Below are 21,185 nucleotides of genomic sequence, written 5' to 3'. Positions count from 1 at the left end.
CATAATATACAAGTAGTATTATTGTTTTCATTAATTATCAGATTTAGTTTCTAGTCCGTGCTGCAATAATAGAATACATGCGACGTGAGGCCAGGTCAGGTTAATTCATAATTAAATCTTAATTTGAGCATTAAGGTCAATAACCCTTACTGATAAAACTAATCCTCAACCTTGTTTTCGCTTTTAAATATAGAATTACCCATTCTCCTACCAGTCTTTTTGATTCATTCTCAATCCTACAACCTTGTTAAAGTATTTTTTCAGTTTGCAAATAATAAACGTCTATATTACTATATTTTATCTCGTGGTTGTCGCATATTTAGAATACAATACAAGTTATATAACTAAAGAGTTTGGACTAAAAATGTCAAAAAATGTTGACTGTTAAAGATTGTAAATATTAATAAATACTTACATTATTAATAAAATATTTAAACATAATTTTGTTAACAACATATGTTGTAAAACATTAATTTCTAGTCAAAATATAATAATTCAGTAAGGACGGATCCAGAGGGGGGGACTGGGGGCAAGTGCCACCCCCGTGGTCAAAAAATAATATTAAAAATATTAGTATCGAAATCTGTGAATCGTCAATAGTTTATTAAGGATGAAGCCGTTAAAGAACAAATTTGTTCTTTCCCCAAGACCCCCCTCACATACACCTATGCTCAGCTATAATAAATCATTTCTCCTATAAAGTGCCCCGACCGTAAATAAATCCGCTGGATTCGCCCTTGTACCCCCTTGTAATTTATTAACACTGAGGGTAATTGAGAAACTGTGTCCGTGTAAAGATAAAGTCTTAACGAACGCTTGGCTCTTAATTAACTACCGACTGAGACCCGGCCGGTGCGAAATTATATAAAACTAAATGTATACACAATTTTTTTTCCATTAAAATAAACGATTAAAATATTTTATTATAAATTCCGGGGTCGAGCGAAGTGGAAAACATTACAATTATACCATAAATATTATTGTGTATTGCAGAACTTATTGTTCAGATGTAGGTACATATTACTATCTGTTCTTTCGAACGTTATAACCGAGTGCGCCGGCTAATATTATACTTTGTACGCAGACGAGGGTTACATGTTCTACACAAAACAACCCCTCTCGGATTCGACGCTTTGTATTTGTAAAGGGATCAATAATAACGCGCTCTCGCGCCACTCGCCCCGACTATAGGCACTGCAGCACAGTGTTAGCCAACATTTTCGGGAGGAAGACGTCCCATCCATACTCAACATCGCGTCCGGCCATCTTTCACCATGCAAGTACCGCTGCACAATGTAAGTATGAACATGATATCAATATTTATGCATGTATGTGGGTATGTTATGTATGATAATATACCGGTTGTAGTGTTATATTCGGAATAATATAAATAACAGTATTAGATACCGAGTTATCTTGTTACTAATTAAAAGTTTAAAATCCATCATAATTGTGTTGAAGCTGTTAAACGTATGAATGACATTTCACACATTCTGATATGGTAATTTTAAGAATAAAAATAAAATTAAAGAAACATAGACTAAGATAATACCTATCGAATTCGAAATTACAATTAAGTAAACTAAAAAACTCAGAAGTCGTCAATTTTTTAGATTTAGTCAATTTTTTTTTATTGATAGCTGTTTTACAGCAACATGACATTTTTGCAATTTGTAGTATAACATCGTGCATCTTTTAATAATTATTTTACAAAATATACCAATTACCATTATATTGTTACTGTAATAATGCTAATTGTAACTTTATTATAAAGCTCGTGCTTATCATTAGACTATAAAAAGTTTAATAGCTGTCCTTAAACTGTTGTATTAATTTATAAAGGTGATAATATAATTTTTGACATATGTACAAGGGCATCCGTAGGGGATGGAGTGGGCGCATTAATTTTCATTAAAAAACAAAAATACTATGTATTTTTAAAAATAATATTATGATAAGTAAATTGTTTAGGTATTATATTATTATGTTACATGTTTACACTTACTAACTGAACACACGATTTTTTGGAATATTGTATATATATTTTTTAACTTGCAAAAAAGCTAGGTGGGATGTTGCCCCCTCTCCTATCAATCTCTGCAGACGCCCTTGTATCATTTAGTACTACAAAAATATATTGTATTTGTATTGTTACTAAACTACGAATCGCACTTATTGCTTACTGTATGCAATAACCAAGAGTTCGATAATGCATTTACATATTATTTACTAAACTGGGTATATAACAATTATGTACCAGTATCTCATTGTATTAAATAATTATTTGAACTAAAACAAATTTCAAACAAAATTGTTATACTGTTATTTTGGATTGGGGGTGACAGTCCAATATGGTTTTCCCTGGTGACATAGATGGTTTTTAGAAGTGCCCACAGTATAGTTAATTGCCTACTGCCTAGAGTCTACACCACTTTACAAAACATAAAATGTATAAATTCTTTTAAACCGTCACTCTTCATTAGTGGTTTTTCTGTACATCAATAGCACTTCTGATCTAGCCAACATAAACTATAAACATCACTTACAATACCTAGGATTTTTTGCAACTTCATATCCAATTTATACTGTAGTCGCGTTCTTATCTTTCTCACTTTGAATACTGGCATAGTTCCGTAATACTCCTCTATCTGTTACTTAAGCTTTACTATGGATTCTAAACTTTTGGAGCCCTTAAGTTCAAACTCACTTGAAACTTTTCTGTTTCATTGTAAATTGTTCAATACTTTGTATTTCCTCTGTGGCACACGAACACCCTACCTTCTTCTTATTATTAAATTGCAAATCCTTAGTCCGTTTTAAATTAGATTCCTGTTTATTTCTCTTTAGTTTCTGACGTTATTCTGTTCGTGAAAAATCAAATCTTATTAAGATGAAACGTACCAGCTTGGCTGCATTAGGGTGAGGCATCCCCCACTATCGAAATTAAGCTCTGTATTCATCATTAGTTCTCTGGCACCCTTCCTCTACAGCCGCTAGTATAATGATTAAACGGGTACAAAGAGAATTCCTTCGACTCATTGCTTTTAAAAATAATATCCTTCTCATGATTATTCCCCGGTACTTCTATCCCTCTTCCTTGACACTCTGACTGTCCGCCGACAAGCGGAAAACATTTCTTTTATTTATAATCTCCTTAATAATAAAATGTATTGTCCTGTTCTTTTGATTTTCATTAACTTTCGCATTCCATCGTTCAGTTTACGCTCACGTACACCTTTCCTATTCCCATTTTCTTACTATAACGACAACGCGTATGCTCCTTTGTCTCGTCTTATTTATCATCTTGCCAACGAAGATCCCTTTCTCTTAATTCAATAGCCAAGGTTCATTCGAGTATCTTCTTCTCCAGCTCTTATTTCAATAATGACTTTAGCGGTATACACTGTCAATAAATATTAATACTAATGTGACAACTCTACGTAAATAATATTTTGCCATGCAATATGCTTAATTATGTACAAAATTAAATTTAATTGTATTTGGGTGTCTGTTATATTAAAATAATATAAATTAAGACATCCGTGGTCGTTTGCTAGGGTAAAAATTACTATTAAAAGCTCATTTCTCTCTCATCTTACAATTTCCTCCCTAATGTATACCTCTTATCGCTGTTAAATTAGTGATAGTGTCCAAACACATCCTAGCATCCTCACATCTCCTAGCTAGCTAAATAAATTCTTGCTGTTCTTTTATTTCATATATCCACACTTGTATCCTCCGTCTTCGGCCTCCTCCACTAATTGTTCCTCTTTCTGGACCCAATCATTCACGCCCTAACTCGTTCCACCGTACGCTCTTCATGTAGTATAACGCATTATTATGATTTTTGTCTTATATTTACTTATTGTTCTGTATCTGTAACATCAGTGGACTAATTCTTTTACATTTTCTCCATCAAATTCTAATAATGTTCACTTTTTCTGTTTCATCCTTTGCTCCAGAATGTTCGGCTATATGTATAAAACGGTAAAATTCTTATGGGTTTAAAACACAGGTATCATCCGCAACGAATACGCGGATCACTCTACATTAAACACCTGACATTACATTTATCATTGTCCTATAAGAATCCCTTTTACTGATTTTTACCCACATATCAATAATTTCACCTATTAAATGAGAAATGGAAAAATGTACCCGCTTTATACCGTTTGATATGTCCTTCTATTTCTTTACATACATAGTTTCATGATCTATTCCTTTTTATCATTATTGTAGTTTTTCACTTATATCTTTGCATTGGTCATGACAGGCCATCATTAAGATATGGCCCTTCATTAATATTTTCTTAAATAATACTCCGATTTAAATCTGTCACCACGAATTTCTCAAATGTGACGTATCTTCCTTTTTCGCCAATTAGGACTAAAAAAAAAATCCTTCACACTCCTTTTTTTTTAGTTCATATTAACCCGTTTAGTATCGCTTTTATTTTAGAATCGTCACATTTTTTCTCATAACATTAATTTAAGTTTATTTAATTTCTTCCGACTTCATTATCCAATCATTATATATATATTTTATCTACTTAACTAATTATTACTATATAAGCTCCTACATTTTATCAATTTATATATTTTATATTTATATTATCTATATCATTTATTGTAGTATTTGTTGTTGTTATGGTATCTATTTATCTTGTTAGTGTTGGATTTAAACCATACGAAAATAATAATAATAATTTCATTTCTGAAGATTTTACTATACGAATTAATTGGACTTGTGTATATTGTAATATATACGTCTTGTTAATATTTTGTAATTTACTAATTATACACTTGTAATGTTATGTGATTTTGGAGTTATATACTTATTAGTTATTAAGAATTCTCAATAAAAAAAAAATAACACTAAATCCCAAAGTTTGACCTTTTTTTAAACAATACTTAACTAAAATGGAATTCGTTCGTTGAATCTGAATCTGGCTTTAACATTTCTCTTTCATGTTGATTTGTTTTTTAATCGGCTTCGTAGTTACAATTATTTCCAAACTAATAAACAGAATTTTTTGAATTTCTTGTGTTGAAAAATTGTTCTGCATGAACTCCGAAGACCAGTTCTGTTTCAAAAATAAAAATAAGACAAAAAACTCAATTTTAAATAATTTTAAACAATTTATCAAAAAGAATAGAACACGCTAAAAATCACAAAATCATGTTTTCTACTTATTTGAAAGTGATTTAAAAATAAACTTGCTAGAAAAAATCTAAGGCCAGATTCGGATTCAAAGAAAAAATATGTATTTTTTGGTCTTAATTCAAAAATGTACACTGTAAACAAAAGTAGTTCCTGAGTTTTTAAACATATTTTTAAAAGGTAGTATAAAGAACATTTAGTAGTAATAAAAGTGTAGGATCAAGTAGACTGTAGGGTATAGGTAAACCATTACAGTTACAATGTTGTAAAAGTGTAAATGTAATTAATTATAGAGAAAACAGCCATTATTGTCTTTTACTGATATTTAACAGTTCATTAACATTTTACGATTAAAAGTTTTCGAATAAACATTATTACTCGTAGCTGGTTTTTAGTTGCCAATAACCTGCATTTACATTTGTACCGTTTCCAGCTATTGATCTTATTTTACCCCTCTAAACAAGGGTGCCTTTGTCTGTTTTATGGGGAGTATTTTTTAATCCCCGCCGTTGCACGCATAAACAAGTAATGGTACAGCCAAAGAGTCTGCAATGTATTGATCGTTTCCTCGCCCTGCGGTATACCATCCTGTCGCTATGGTGACTGGCGTCGGTGTAGCACGGTCGATACTGCTTGAAGCAGGGGTTCTTAAACATAACTGTGACCGCTAACCGTAGTATTCCAAGCATAAATATAATAACTTGACAAAATGTATTAGTTCATATCTGACACACGGACAGTATTTAAATGAAATTCAAATAATTATTAAATATATCAATTAATTTATGGGCCCTGGCCGTGTATATTTATTAAATATACAAAGGCAAGATTTCAGAATAACAGTTTTAATAAATTTCGACCATGTCTATTAATTTCTATGTTACTTCGTGAAATAAGCTTCAGGGGTTTTCAGGGGTTTTCAGGTTTTTAATGTATACAGTTTTTCTGATAATAGAGAAAGCCTGGATAAAGTCTTCTTCTTTTAAGCGAAAAGAATTGTAGTCGGACTACATTATGATGCTTCATCATTTTTTCCGTATAGTATGTTTTTCAACAAAAACTAAAACTACAACCGGGTCCCTTTAATAATACATTATTTAAATAATAAATACATTATAATAAATACATTATTTATTTTTATTCGAACGAATTAAAGTAAAGAAAAAATTATTTTAAAAACAAATTAGGTAGGTATTTGAAACAATCGAGTAATAAGAGAAATATGTTATCACAAACAAATGGACTTCAAAAAATATTGTTTGAAATTTTTAATAATATAATATAATAAATATTAAAATTATATACTTTTGCTTACTATTTGTAAGCACTACTTTATTTTGTAAGATTTTATTGTTATTTAATATTGATAAAATAGACAATCTCTGAACATTACATTTTCCCTACAACTTACTCATTTATGCAAATTTCCTCATTGTGACAATTACTAAAATACTAACCCTAACTTACTTAAAAACATGATCTTGCTATAAGTAAGACTAAATAATGAGTGGTATGGTTTTTATACTCGACATCCACCCCAGTTAGTTGTTTGGATTGTTAGATCTATCAGTAAGCTGAGTTAATATTCCACATATATTACTTTACCCTTTCTTGTCTTTCTCCACTCTATTCCCTTCTATCCCTTCACTCTTCGCCCGTACCATTTTCCCACCTTATCTTTCTCCTCTAGCGATCACACAAGTTCGATCACGCACATTTTTTTTTTTTTTTACTTCCAGGCTAAAAACATTATCACGTTAATAAAAATATCAACGGTTATACTAATGAATATGCAGGTTTCAGTCACTTTTAAATATATACACATATATATATATATATATATATATATATATATTATTACAGTTACTCTTTTGGATTATTTGTGTGTCGGTTGTGTTGGGACATTCGTTGGATCCTAAACAAGGAAAGAAGTACAATATTCTAGCTTTCTTCCCAGATGAAGACAGGAGCCATTTCATTGGTTTTACGCCATTGCTGCAGGATTTAGCCGCTAAGGGTCATAACTTGACTATTGTTTCACCGTATTCCATAGGAAAAACTCGTGTTCCTCATCACCACATCCAAGTGGAACACAATCCACTACCGGGTAAGAATACTATTTATAATCAAATATTAAGTGTAAAACGATATTTAAAGAATTAAAAAAAAGATACTTATGGATTCGCAACCAATTTGATTGAAGCAAAAACCAGATTTTCAATTAAAACTATATTAGTTAAGATAAATAACTATAATTTGTTATAACTTTTGTACTATGAATTTTTTTTTCATAGAAATCAATGTATTCAGGACGGTTTGGTTGGCTCCTTTTTTCTTCTCTCCAATCCTCTCGTGGTTGTATGGGCCGTTCCTAACCGAGAAGAGCATAGTCAAAGAGTCTGTTATCAAGTTTATCAATGAAGATCAGTCTAAATTCGACTTGGTGCTGTTCGAAAATTTCCTGCATGAGGCATATGTGGTATTGGGGCATAAGTATGGGGCACCTGTTATACAGATGTTGTCTATGGGTGCCAATTCCAAAGTGTCCCAATGGCATCGCAACCCAATTAATCCAGCTTACATACCGGATCAACAAACAGGCTTTGTACCTAAAATGAACATACTCCAGAGATCGTCGAATACGTTATCGGCCATTTTCAATACGTTCTTGGCTCAATATTTGTACTTGCCGTGGCAGCAGGCAATCGCCAACAGATACTTCGTGTATCCGGGATCCTGGAACAGACCACCTCTTGAAGACTTGTTGAGCAATGTTTCTCTGACGTTGTTAAACAATCACTTCATCATCGGATCGCCCACACCTTTAATCCCCAGTTTCATAAATGTAGCCGGCATGCACTGCCAAAAGCCAAAACGATTACCCAAGGTCAGTACTTCGTAAAGATTAAAAATGTATTCTAAATATTATTAGAACATTTTATATTATATTCTGATGAATCGTTAATCAATTTATGGGGCATTCATGCAACCCAGCATAAGTGTTAAAAATAAGTATAATATTAATCGTAGAACTTTATTAGGACTTAGAAGCGATCGTGGATGCATCCAAAGACGGCATAGTATACTTTAGTCTCGGGTCAAACATCAATTCGACAAATATGCCTTTAGCCGACATGTACACTATACTCTCTGAACTGAGTAAGATTAGACAGATCGTATTTTGGAAATGGGATAGTGACGCCAGACCAGACATACCTCCGAATGTCATTATTCGCAAGTGGTTCCCTCAAAACGATATACTGGGTGAGAATTTGATAATAAGTTTGGTGTTTTGTTTAAGTTGGTTTATTTGATTAATCATATTATGTCTCCACGGTCCATAGGTCATCCAAAATGCAAAATGTTCATAACACACGGTGGCATACACAGCGTCATCGAGGCCACTTATTTCGGAGTTCCCATGATAGCATTGTCGTTTGTGGGTGATCAAATCCATAACTCGAAGTATGTCCAATCCAGAGGATATGGCATTCACGTGCCGTACACTAAATTATCCGAGGCCACCTTTGGAGAGGCCGTCTTAAAACTCCTCCACGATCCTTTGTTAGTATTTTCTATAATTGTATTATAACTTTACTTATCTACTGCTTTGTTCGCATGTATTATTCCAGTAAACGGCACTACCATTAAATATTTTAACATTTTTACTGAAATGATTAATATAATCGACGTTTAAAATAGATATAATCGTGTTTGCATAACCATAATCTTTAATTAATAGCTACGACTTAAACTAGTTACATCGGTCACTATGAAAACATAAACTCGGTCATTAATTTTAATGTAGATAATCCAAAAGGTTGGAAAATAATGAGCATAAAAAAGTGTGTAATTATTATTTATAGCAGTTTTTACAAGGATTATAAATGTTTTCAAAAAATTAATATTGTTTAAATTAGTCTACATTATTTTATTAGTTGTCTAAATTTCAGTGCATTTAGTAGAACAAAAAAAAACAATAACATTAAAGAATTGTTTATATCTTGTTTTGTTTATTATTTTAGCTTTTATTAAAAGATATAGTTTTTTCACTATTAAATACCTGCATATGAGTACAGATAAGATTAGGAACCAAAGTTCATTATGGTCGTATGATTTATAAACTGTTGATAATATTATTTAAGTGAGTTTTTTGTTATCGTTAGGTACACCGAAAATGCTAAGAAGATATCTGCCATATTCAACGACAATCCTTTGACACCAAGAGAAAATGCTATCTACTGGATCGAATACGTGATAAGACACGGAGGAGCACCTCATCTTCAAACTTCTGCCAAAGAACTGAAGTGGTTTGAGTATTATTTGTTGGATGTCATATTTCTTTTAGAGATTGGTTTGTGTGTGGTGTCTTATTTCTGGTGCAAGGTGACTTATGCCTTCTTTAGTTTGTGCTGTTGCTGCTGGACGCCTAACGCACCAAGGCGGGTTGAAGAGTCGGAAGAAGAGTCGGACCAAGAGCCGGATCAAAAGCCCGATCAAGAGGAGGTTCAAGATGAGATTCAAGCGGAGGATGACAAAAAAAAAAATTAATTTCACTTCTTTTTAAAAACTATTCTTGGCGGCCACTTTTTTTTTTATATATATACTAAAACAAGTTTGTACTTCTTTATATCAAGGCTGTATTAATGGCAAGTAAAATCTCTACGATTATTTTGAAAACAAATCTATCATTAACTTATAAATAATATACAATTAACTTTTTTATTGTTTTGATTTGTCCTGCTTGTACAACTTTAATTGAAATAAATATAACTTACGCATCATAACGATTAATTAATAAAAAAAAATGTATTAGTGTAATATTTATAATTAGAAATTAAGGTGCATAATATGCGCTCTATGTTATTATCAATTATATTTGTAAGTAATCAACTTTTAATACATTTTCCAAGTAGTTTGCTGAAAAGGCTTTTTTTCTAATTTCTTCGTGTGACTATCAATTTTTCTTTTACTACAATATTAAAATAACTAATGTAATGTATTTCGTTGTATAATCTGTTGTGCTATGTCGTTACAATTAAAACATTATATTAGTTAACATGGTTTGTTGTTTATTACAATTGAAAAATTAGTCTTCATCCTAATTAAATACGAATAATCAAAATTGGGTAAAACTAAATTACAATTTACTATGGAATCACGGTTTAATAAAAAGCCATTGTTTGCTTTACACGCTAAGAGTTTACTAATTCGTATATTAATTATACTTATTATTTCTAAAATAAAATAGAACATTTTGGAGTCCACAAAATTACGTTGAAGTACTCGCCTTGTACTAATTAGACAAAAATTATATTTTTACCTGCCCTAAAGACTAATAATTTTCATAATACCGAGTAAGACTTTTTTTAAACTCTGAAATTAATTTACTTTTTTTTAATGATAAATTTTGGAAATTTCTTATGACATTTATTTTGGAAACCAACTGTGTCGTGCACGAAAAAAAATGATGTTTCCAAAAACATCAAGCTTCAGAAATAGCAATTGGTACTTAAAACTTTTTATCCAATCAAAGCTTATTAAACCACGTTTTGTTCAAAAACAAATAGATACCTAATGGTATAAATTATACAGGCCTTACTAATTAGAGGCTGCTAAGTTAATTAAAAATGAAGGGTACAGGGAAAGAAAAGTAGTAGTTCATTTATAAAATGTTTTTTAAAAAAAATAGTTTTTTCAATATATGCCATCACATATTTTTATTCATGTCAATAAATTGTTTAAATAAATACATTTTTAAGTAGAATAGTACTTAATGTGTTTTTTTTTGTTTTTTATGTAAGAAGGAGAAAAAACTCACGAACTTTGTTTTTAAAATTTTCATACATGGACTACTACTCTTCAAATGGTTAATGAAATATTGGAATGAATGTATATGAAATAATAGAAACATATATTAAGTTGATATACTTACAATTTGGTATTGTACTTGCCTAAAAAAATTCTAAAAATATATTTTTGGGGCTAATTTATAAATCAAATAATAACAATAAGGATAGTAATAATAAACATAGTAATTCATATTAAAGTAACAGAATATTTTTACAAAAAATACTAACGTAAAAATACATTTTTTAATAAAAAAAAACCTAACCAACCGATACCAATAGGCATACAAGTATCAAACGGATTTTATAATTATTTTTAATTTAACCTGAAGATACATAATTGATGTATTAATGTATTCAATAGTTAAGATCGATGATATTGTTTTTAAAAACAAGTATTTAGACAATTTGTCTAGTCGGAATGATTGAATTTCCAAATATATTGGTGCAGGCTCTTACTAGATAAAAAAAAGCGCAAATAGAAGATGGATCTTAATGTGTAAACAATAGAAAAAAAATTAGGCGTTTAGTTTTAATTGTTTTTGATTCTATGGAATTTCGATATATCGTCATTAATTAATATTTAAACATTTTTTTTTTTAAATATTTAGTATTGTGTTAATACTACTTATTAACTAAAAAAATTATCTAGATTTTTAGAGTATATATCACAATTTGATTTCAATAAAAAACCAGTGGGTTACTTAATATCCATAGGTTTTCAGGGATCAAGGGTGCCCACAGGGAGGAGCAGGGAGGACAACTCTCCCTCTAGATTATTTGCACGTTATAAAAATGTATTATCACGTTATCACAATTCTATAAGTGTAGAATTAGGCACATTTAGAGTGAATTCACAGCCTAGCTTGAGGTATCGTGGAGTACAGATTGATACTAAACGCCGGCTTATAGAACATGCGGAACTGGTCTCGAAGAAAGCCGCCCTCGCGGTGCGACAATTGGCGCTTATTATGCCTAACCTGCGCGGTCCCCGTGAAGGGAAGAAACAGTTTTTGGCGAGTGTGGTAAAAGGCAGATTGCTGTATGCAGTGCCGTTCTGGGGCCCAGGAAGGGCGTGGAAAATGCTGTGCTCGGTACAACGCACAATTGTGCTAAGGGTCTCATATGCGACGGCGAACATAGTATCGAGTATAATGCCATTTAATTTGATGGCGGAGGAGCGTATGCCAGTGTTTGCTGGGGCTGACAGGACCGAGGAGAGAGGAAGGGACATTAGGAAATGGTAGGTGGAATGGGACGTGGCAACCACTGGTAGATGGACACATCGATTGGTTAGGGACGTTGCAGCATGGCAGTCAAAAAGACACGGAGCGATGAACTTTCGCTCCTATCTGTTCAGGCATGGTAGGGAGGACAATGAGTCATGCGCTCAGCGCGGAACCAGATGATGAAAAAAAATCTGTTTGATGGCGGGAATTATTTTTTTACTTCTTTTGCGTATCCCTATTCTGATAAAAAAACAAGAAGTGCTGCCTCTTTTACCGTTTTTAGTGCTGTGAATGAATTCTGGATATTTAATAACTAGCACACAGTGTGAGAATAAACATTAATATTTTTTCTTTTAGAGATATGATAATTAAGTATTAAAATAATAGTTTTAGGATAGATATAGTATTAATATTAGACGTATTATTATAGGTTTAATAATAATTTCAGTTATTCAGTTTGAGTTAAAGATCTTGTGATTTTAAGAATATGAGTTTATAGGATAACCAGTCAGAACAAGACAAGTTCAATCTGGGTTTAAGGATATCTATTATAAGGATTAGTAGTTATAAATTATTCTTTAGAAAATAATACTACAGGAATTCTAAAAAAGTTGTTTAAATTAATATTTCCGTATTAAATATTTGTAAAATCCGTATTACAGGTACTACACAAATATACGTATATATTATAAAAATACGTAAAATATACAATATAACATAAAATGTATGTATTTAAATTTAATACGGCTTATAAAACGAACATAATCCTCAGTATAAAAATGATAAAGAATTATAGTCAATAATTAGAGTAAAATATGTTCTACGAAAATTTTTGGGTTTTCCGTTTACGGTTATTTTACATTCGGAAATAATATTTGGGTTCTAAAAATGTTTTAAATGATATTTCACAACAAAATACATATGTGTTATATGTTACAATATTCTACGGGTTTTTTATACACACTTAAAATATTACCACTGTTTTTAATTCAAGTGATTTGTTAGGGACGTTTTTCTACAGCATAGCCAGAACTAAGGTCGTACTTAAAAATAGTCTTGCAAATTTCAGCCTACACTGTAAACTTAATATTGAAATATATTAATTTAATCATGTCTCGTGGTCTTCAATTTAACGCAAACTTTTTTTTTAAATGTAGTCAATCTATATAGTTTGGCAACAGTATATATAATTAAACAACTTTTGTAGTACAAAAGATACGACGGGGTTCTTAGAAAACACATTTTGGAATTTAATATTAAACATTTAAGTTCGTGGAATCCAATATATATCACCATCATCATCCGCGTAACGCTATACTTCTTATATATATATATATATATATATATATATATATATATATATATATATATATATATACATATATACTATACATATATATACTACTTTATATATGTATTTATAAATTACTTACACCCCACTCATCTTGAAATCCGTCCCCCTGAGGGTTTTCCTTTTTGCTCACTGGTTCATACAATTTCGAACCCTCGGTATTAACCCTCTTTATGTACACCCTGTCGCCCATTTGCCCCTCCTTCTGTGTTATACACTAGCGAACAAAGGCACGGCCCTTACGATATTCATTTTGGAAACAGGCGACAGTCTATTCCGGTTTTTTCTCAGTAAATGTTCTGCTAAGAGGTTATTTAAACGTTTTTTTTTACGGTATAAACGGATAATTTATTTGCCGTTTTTCTAGGTTACAGTAAACAGCAGCCTTTTCATAGCAGTTACAAGCGAGTCGACTCAGCCAACATTTTAAAGCGGCGGCCGTTAATACAATATAATAACAGGTACCTTATGAATGATTTTAAAAATGTATTATTTTATAATAATAGGCTAGATTTTAGAGTGAATTCACGCTAGTGTATTTAATTTTAAAAAAAACGATTCGTGCAATATGATTTTGTCAGTACTAAACTATTACTGTTCTTCTGTTATTCTGTATTTATTATTTGAATACTATGGTTATTTTTAAACTATATGTTTACCTTACCGTCGAATTACATAGATTTTTGTTGGCATTGCAAATGTTTGAATTGCAATTGATGATGTTTATGTACCAGTTTATCATTTTTTTTACTGATAATTTATTTAAGATTAATCGGTCCAAATAGGTTTTTCAATTTAAAATTTATAATTTTTACAATTATGCAAGCTTATAGTATTACACAGAACTAGTGGGTTTTTTAGGAAAAAATAGTAGTAACAACTTTATTAGAAATAATCCCATTGTTTAACTAATTAATTGCAACTAAAATATCATTTTAACTTTTTCAAGGTGTCAGACTTAAAAGTTATTTAAGGTATAATGGTTATATTTTTTTTTTATCATTTGATGGATGAGAAAAGGGAAAAAGCGAAAATAAATAATGGAATTTTAGTAATTTTCCAAATAAGGGGGCCGCAGCATGCTTTTTACAAAAAAATGTTAAGTATCAAAAAAATAAAAACGCTACCCTATTGATTAAAATGTTCTCTATACATTGTGAGAATTTGGTAAATCTACCCCTTAAGGGGGTCAGAGCACAACTATTTTTTTTTTGATATCTATACTTGATTTTTTTTTGTATAAAGCATGCTGCGGCCCCCTTAAGTAGTTTATTTTACAGATCAACAGCTAAAGTTATAATAGTTAATAAAAGTGGGTATTTTTTAAATGTTGATATTATATAATCTCACAATAATAAATAGAAGTACCTACAGTAAAATTTGTATGTTCAAGTTGAAATTATTTTTGTTTTATATATATATTAAGTGAGTTGTCAATCAGACAACATTTACAGGTCTATTCCCACTAGCCCGGGACGTGTCAGTGTCCGTGTCAGTTTTTAGCACGCTCGGGTCGACCCGGTCAGGTATTCACACTATTCAGTGCCCCGTCCGTGTAAATAAAATATATTGTCATCAGTTGAAGTCAGACATCGAAATTAGTAACCATGTGCTAGTTGCTTACTTTTTTTATGGAAATGTTTTGCTTATTTCACATGTCCGTTCTAGTCTGAAGTCTGAACACGTCCAGGAACGCGGAAAGATAATAGTCTCCAACAATATTTTTCGACCCGGATCTGGCACAGATGCCAGGCCCGGACCCGACCCGGATAAGTGAGAACGGTCATGTTTAAAACTCAATAAATAATTGTTTTCTAGCACCCTCACACTTTCCGGGCTAGTGGGAATAGACCTTACCACAGTATATTGTATAAATATATATATATATATATTTTAAATACATCTTAATACATTTTAAGGGTAAAAGTAAAGGAAAATTACAAGTGTCTTAAGTATGATATGGGCTTATTAATAATAAAGTAAATAAAGTTGTTAAGAGTATAAATGGTACTGAATTATTCCCAATGTGTCCTTTAGTACCGACTACCGTTAGGCACATTTCTACCAATTTTTGTTTGGGAATACCATGGTTTTCAAAGAAATATAAGAGGAAAGGCAATTCTGTTCCTCTAGCATAATACCATAAGCCTTTTACCTCCCAGTTGTCAATCTGGTATCATTGTCCCAGATCAGGTATACATGGAACGTAAATCACTAGTTTTTCCTCATTGGCATCCTCATCCTGGGTTAAAGAATTGGTTTCCCATCGAATTGTTTGGTCAAAGACGAATCCTTTTTCATTTTTCCTATCTATAATAATGATATCGTCTCTTCTGTTTTGCGTTTCCGAATTCACTATGGCTTTATTTCGCTTTTTTTCATTTCCCCCGCTTTTCCCGTTAAAATTAGTTTTCTCAAAACAATTTTTTTAATCTATTATGATACGCGTTAAGTATTGTATTTAGCCGTGAAATGTTATGATTTATTCTATTATCTATATAAGAATGAAACTTAACACGCAACTAGCTTAAATAAATAGTTAATAAAGAGTTTGGTATCATACGTTTAATTGTAGGCTATAATTTTGTTGAGAAACCAGGTTTTTTTCATAATATTATTTTAATGTAGACATAAAGATTTACTTTTTTTTTAATTTTTCGTTGTTTGTTTATTTTTTGAGTCTAGTTTTTGATTTTAAGCATTATAGATTTTCCACTAAGGTTGGCGATTGATATATTTTTTTAAAACATAACTTCAGTAGCATAATATACTCTTATAGTCTTATCAGCCATCACTAACATCTAACAATGCTTTAATATATTTTAAAATAATCAATGTTTTTTATGACAATTTCACGATTAGTCAAAAAATATATTTACCCAAATTTCCTTAAATAAAACGTTGGCTACTTATCTGAAATAAATTTATACTTGTTGAGATTACCTATGGGCAATATCCATCGTTACTAGAAATCGGTTATATTGTTTTTAACACACATTATATGTGTACTAAGTACATTGTATTCTTATGTATAACTGAATTACCTGGCGGACAATGGTTTTTTTTTATACAATAATAATATTTTATCAAAAATGCTGATATTAATAACCACCCATGAAAATATAGGCTATTAATATGCGTTAATCATTTCAATTCCCACGGTTCTCGATAATCCTATGTATATTGTACAAATATAGTACAATACAAAATTTATGTCTCGTGTGATAATACATTTTATCTTTTACTCTTTGTAGTTTCTGAGTAGGGCGAATTCCATGTTAAAATGTTTTTATTTCCATGATCAAATCGATTACATATAAGGCATTTACCAGTTCTGTTAAATATTGCTTATTTGTACCTCATTAGACATGAAGATTGGTCTTAAATAAAATAAAAATAGTTTTTCGCTTCATATTTTATTTCACCTACTTATGTGAAACGTGAACGAGACGGACGCTGTTAATCGCCATTGAAGTTTTTCTTTTCGTTATACTAGCATCTTATTGGACGGGTATGTTAAAGTATTTGATTTATATAATACCTATAATAAGCTATTACCACAAAATAGATTTATTAAATTTATTCTATGCCATTACGGTCACGGTGTCGTGGCAGTATATTTAATCTTATTGATTTTACACACGCGTGCGTTTTTTTTTTTGACAATAGTGAACAGATTGATAATATTTTATTTTGTGTACTTAGACGTCAGTTAAGTTTATTTTATCGGTCATCTGCAAAAAAATAACATAACTTAAAATAATTACTTGTTTTCTTTAGACTAAAGTTTTTAATTAAATACATTTTTACTTTTTGTAGCGTAGAGAGATAAGTAAAAATTATGTTTGTGTTTTTTATGCGATAGGATTTTTGTTCCAAAAACGTTTATTAAGATAATGACTATTACGATTATTTTTCTGATCATCAATTAAACCGAAATTACATATAAACAAAACAGTTTAAGTATACATGAAATTGTTATAATAAGAGTCAGATTTTACTTGCATAATTTTAATAGTTTGAAAATGGTATTTTTTGGACTTCCGTTTCTCTATTTCTGAAGTATATGAAAGTAATATTAGGCTAAGTCTATGGTTTGATTAAATGTATAATATATTATAGATATACCTTTTATCTTTGTCTTAATTAGTCTATTAAATACTTGGTTATTTTTAGTTAATTGTCACTATTGTCCAAAAGATGCACAACTTTGACGTGGTATAATTTTTTAAAATGAAATACATTTACTTATTTACATATTAAATTCATAATCCGCCAAAAAACGTTAATTATGTTTTTTGAAGTGTCTCAAAAAAATGTAGCGCTACAAATTTAAAATACAGCGACACGAACAGAGTACGTATCTATATAAGTTGTATAAAAACAGCGTTTTTAATTTTCGCAATTATTACTAAACGCCATAGGTACACTCCACCAGTACAATGTTATTATTATTATAATATTATGTAAGTTTGTACAATTTTGTACATCTTTGACTTGATGCCGACCGATAAGTATTTTATTCACACTTCAATGTAGACTACTCGATTGACGTTATTAACTAGTTTCTTATTTTTTGCACGAATCCATCTGTAGTATAATAATATTCGTTTGTAATTTCGGTACCTCTCGCCGCTTCCTTAAACCCATAACAGATGTCCCCAAAAACGGCCTGCGACGACAGCTGCACCCGGGATTAATGCACACAGCTGTCAAACGGGGATTTATTTCTTTGTATACGGTTAACGGTCGCAGGTATATTGCTTTTCTCCCCATTATGTTTGTTCGTTTGTGCGCTATAATTGTTATTCGAGTTTACTCTGAACATACCTGCGATCCCCGAGGTATATTTTTTTTTTAATTCACTAATGGAAATATCATTGTACTTTGTCGACCGTTCAATATTTTTGGTCTACCCCAAATAATAAAATACTTGACGTATTAAAAAGAAAAAAATCGAGCAATAGAACAATTTATCATACTATATTACGTCGAGCATTATTTCAATATTATATTTTTATCTAGATAAAACCATAAATATTAAAATGATCTGTTATTAGTTTTAAACGGTTATTAGTTTTTTCATGACCTTTTTTTATTATACAGAGCTAAACATAAAGAGATTGATTTCTTAAGACATGATTAAATATAAAACTAGAACTTGATTGTACAAAGACTAAATTTAATTTACTTAATCCATATGTATGTAAACTGAAAAAAGCTCCAAATATTTGTAATATTGTTATCAACCTTTTTATTTTAAGATATTTGTGTTAGAAAATTAACGAGTAGTTCTTGCAGATAAAAACTTTTTATGAATTAAAATACATGAATTAATTTTTTGATGTTGTGATAATTGTAAATGTACATCAATGCACGAGTAAACTTTTTAAAGAAAGCATCTGCGTTTGAGGGCAAAAGGTAAAATAAACCCTAATTCCACAATTTAAGATTTTAAAATTGGGATTTAGGCGCTTATTTACTTTTTTGACCTTACGGCATCATCAAAACAAAATGGAACATCTGGATTAATTACAAAGCAAATTAGTTGGAACTGTGAAAGTTCTAGTTACTTGCATGGCCACTTCGATTTGCGGACATTTATCTACATTATAAATCACGAAGATTTGAGAGGTTTACATATTTTATTTGAAAAATGCTCGAATATTCGTGACTTATACTGTTTAAGATAACATACTCATTAAAAATTTACGAATAGTGCATGTTAAATATATTTAGACCAAATAATTATTTTTACTACACCATACAACCTTTTAGTTAAAAAATAGGTTTTTAAATATTTTTGTTGTTATGATAATGATATTGTTTATCACGAGGAAAATAAATAATTAAACAGCAACCCATAAATACTTTAATTGTATATTATATTGAATGTTTTTAAAATTCTTGTACTTAAGATCAATTTTTTTCCAGTGATGGGGAAAAATGACTTATCACCTAGTTCCAATGTCTCATATGGACTTGGAGAACAGGAGATTGCTCAATTTTTCACCTCGCCACATTAATAAAACAACTGCTATATTATATTAAAGAACAAAAGAAAGAATGATCATCTGATTTTATTTGGATTCACTTGACATTTTAAATAAATACTTAGATGTTTATTCTTTCATTTTGTCTGATAATCATACCTCCATAGTAATGTAAAGACGAGGTTAAAGAAAATTTACGAATAGTGCATGTTAAATATATTTAGACCAATAAATTTATTTTTACTACACCATACAACCTTTTTTTTTGTAAAATGTAAAATATATTTTTAAAGTGTAAACATATATTTATTGATAATAAATCAATTTTTAAAAAATTATTTGCTGGCAAGGGCATTAGAATGGGCATGTATGTATAGTGTTTATTGAAATATAGGTGCGTGCTTTTTCTTTTGTTCTTACTGCAAACACTATCTTAGCTATGGTAATAAGTTGCATAATATGTGATGTAAAATATCAGAAACACGGCATCATTGTTTAAATTAACTTTGATACAGAATTTAGTTAATTTACAATTGCACGTGTTTCAGGTATGTTTAACAAAACTAATCGGATACGAACTTATCGTATAGCTCCCTGTACATTTGTAGTTAATTATAGTTTAGTTTTAAGTTGTATATTTTGTTTTATATCAGAACCTACTTTATCCGTATTTCAATTAACGTAAAGCTTATGTCGATTTGCATATTTTATTTATAAAAAACCGGTAAACGGGCGAAAGCAAAGTATAAAATTACCTTTCTATCTAATTCTATTTTATGGTTTTATATATTTTTTTAATAGGTAGTTTTCGACGATATTGTACATCTATAGAGTTGGTGGATTAGGAAAAGAAGTAGTCTGGTCGCTGTTGTTGTACATAAAACCCAATTGCGAATAATAATTATTGCACACCTTGTGCACGAGATGTCCGATTTTGTTCTCCAAGTTGATTGGCGATGTCGGTAGTTGTGGTTTTTTTTTATACTCGTCTTTAAATAAACGTATTTCCATCATAAGACTCGGAATAGCCGTTTCCAATACTGTGCAATAATTTTCTAAGAACAGCCGCATGTTCGTTTTGGCTAGGCCATTGAGAAAACATGACAATTTACAAGAAAGCACACTCACTTTGCTATTATAGTTAGGGTCTATTTGTCCGTAGTACGCAGATAGCAGTTTAGTAGCTGTATATTTTTAGATACATCTTTAAATGACGGATCAAGGTACGACCAGGATGTCTACCATATCCCGTATGGATCCGCCGTACTTTTCGCCCGACGGTACCGTACCGATTAAATACCTCATTGCGCTGAACATAAGATCGAACATTGAACTGCTATTGGCCAACTGAAGCAAAGCGAAATTGAAAATCGCCCAAGACACTTTGAAGTCGAGAAATCCCTCGTTGGTCAGTCTACCATCCGAGTTGTTGCTCTCGAGTGACTGGTCAACGGGGGTTTCTTTTTCTTCGTCTTCTTCTTCCTCCTCATTTGCACCATCTAAATTCTTCCTTTTTTTTTATGATAATATTTTTGGCATTTAAGGCATTTTTTCTCGCTCTGTTGCACTCTTTTAAAATGTTCTTTAATAAGCTGATAAATTT

General features: G+C 30.7%; 1 protein-coding gene across 1 annotated transcript; it reads left to right on the top strand.

The window, feature by feature from the left end:
- The first annotated feature begins 1,217 nt into the window (after positions 1 to 1,217).
- Positions 1,218 to 9,711, top strand: LOC126837003 (UDP-glycosyltransferase UGT5-like). Its single transcript, XM_050570727.1, has 6 exons — positions 1,218 to 1,295; positions 7,024 to 7,267; positions 7,455 to 8,047; positions 8,202 to 8,424; positions 8,505 to 8,724; positions 9,327 to 9,711. The coding sequence occupies exons 1-6, from the start codon at positions 1,275 to 1,277 to the stop codon at positions 9,709 to 9,711; spliced, it is 1,686 nt and encodes a 561-aa protein (XP_050426684.1). The 5' UTR covers positions 1,218 to 1,274.
- The last annotated feature ends 11,474 nt before the right edge of the window (positions 9,712 to 21,185 follow it).

Source organism: Adelges cooleyi, unplaced genomic scaffold, assembly GCF_023614345.1.
Source record: "Adelges cooleyi isolate 19-005CV unplaced genomic scaffold, UGA_ACOO_1.1 ACOO_flye_CR_arks_rails_tigmint_CR_PRNA_247, whole genome shotgun sequence".
Taxonomy (NCBI): Eukaryota; Metazoa; Arthropoda; class Insecta; order Hemiptera; family Adelgidae; genus Adelges; species Adelges cooleyi.
Note: the sequence above shows the minus strand (reverse complement) of the source record. Positions and strands in the feature narration are given on the sequence as shown.

Bases quoted from the DNA above. Each gene is read 5' to 3' on its own strand.
- LOC126837003 (XM_050570727.1), top strand. From the start codon at position 1,275: ATGCAAGTACCGCTGCACAAT. The intron at 7,268-7,454 runs GTAAGAATACTA...TTTTTTTCATAG, and splicing joins GGAACACAATCCACTACCGG to AAATCAATGTATTCAGGACG. The intron at 8,048-8,201 runs GTCAGTACTTCG...GAACTTTATTAG, and splicing joins AGCCAAAACGATTACCCAAG to GACTTAGAAGCGATCGTGGA.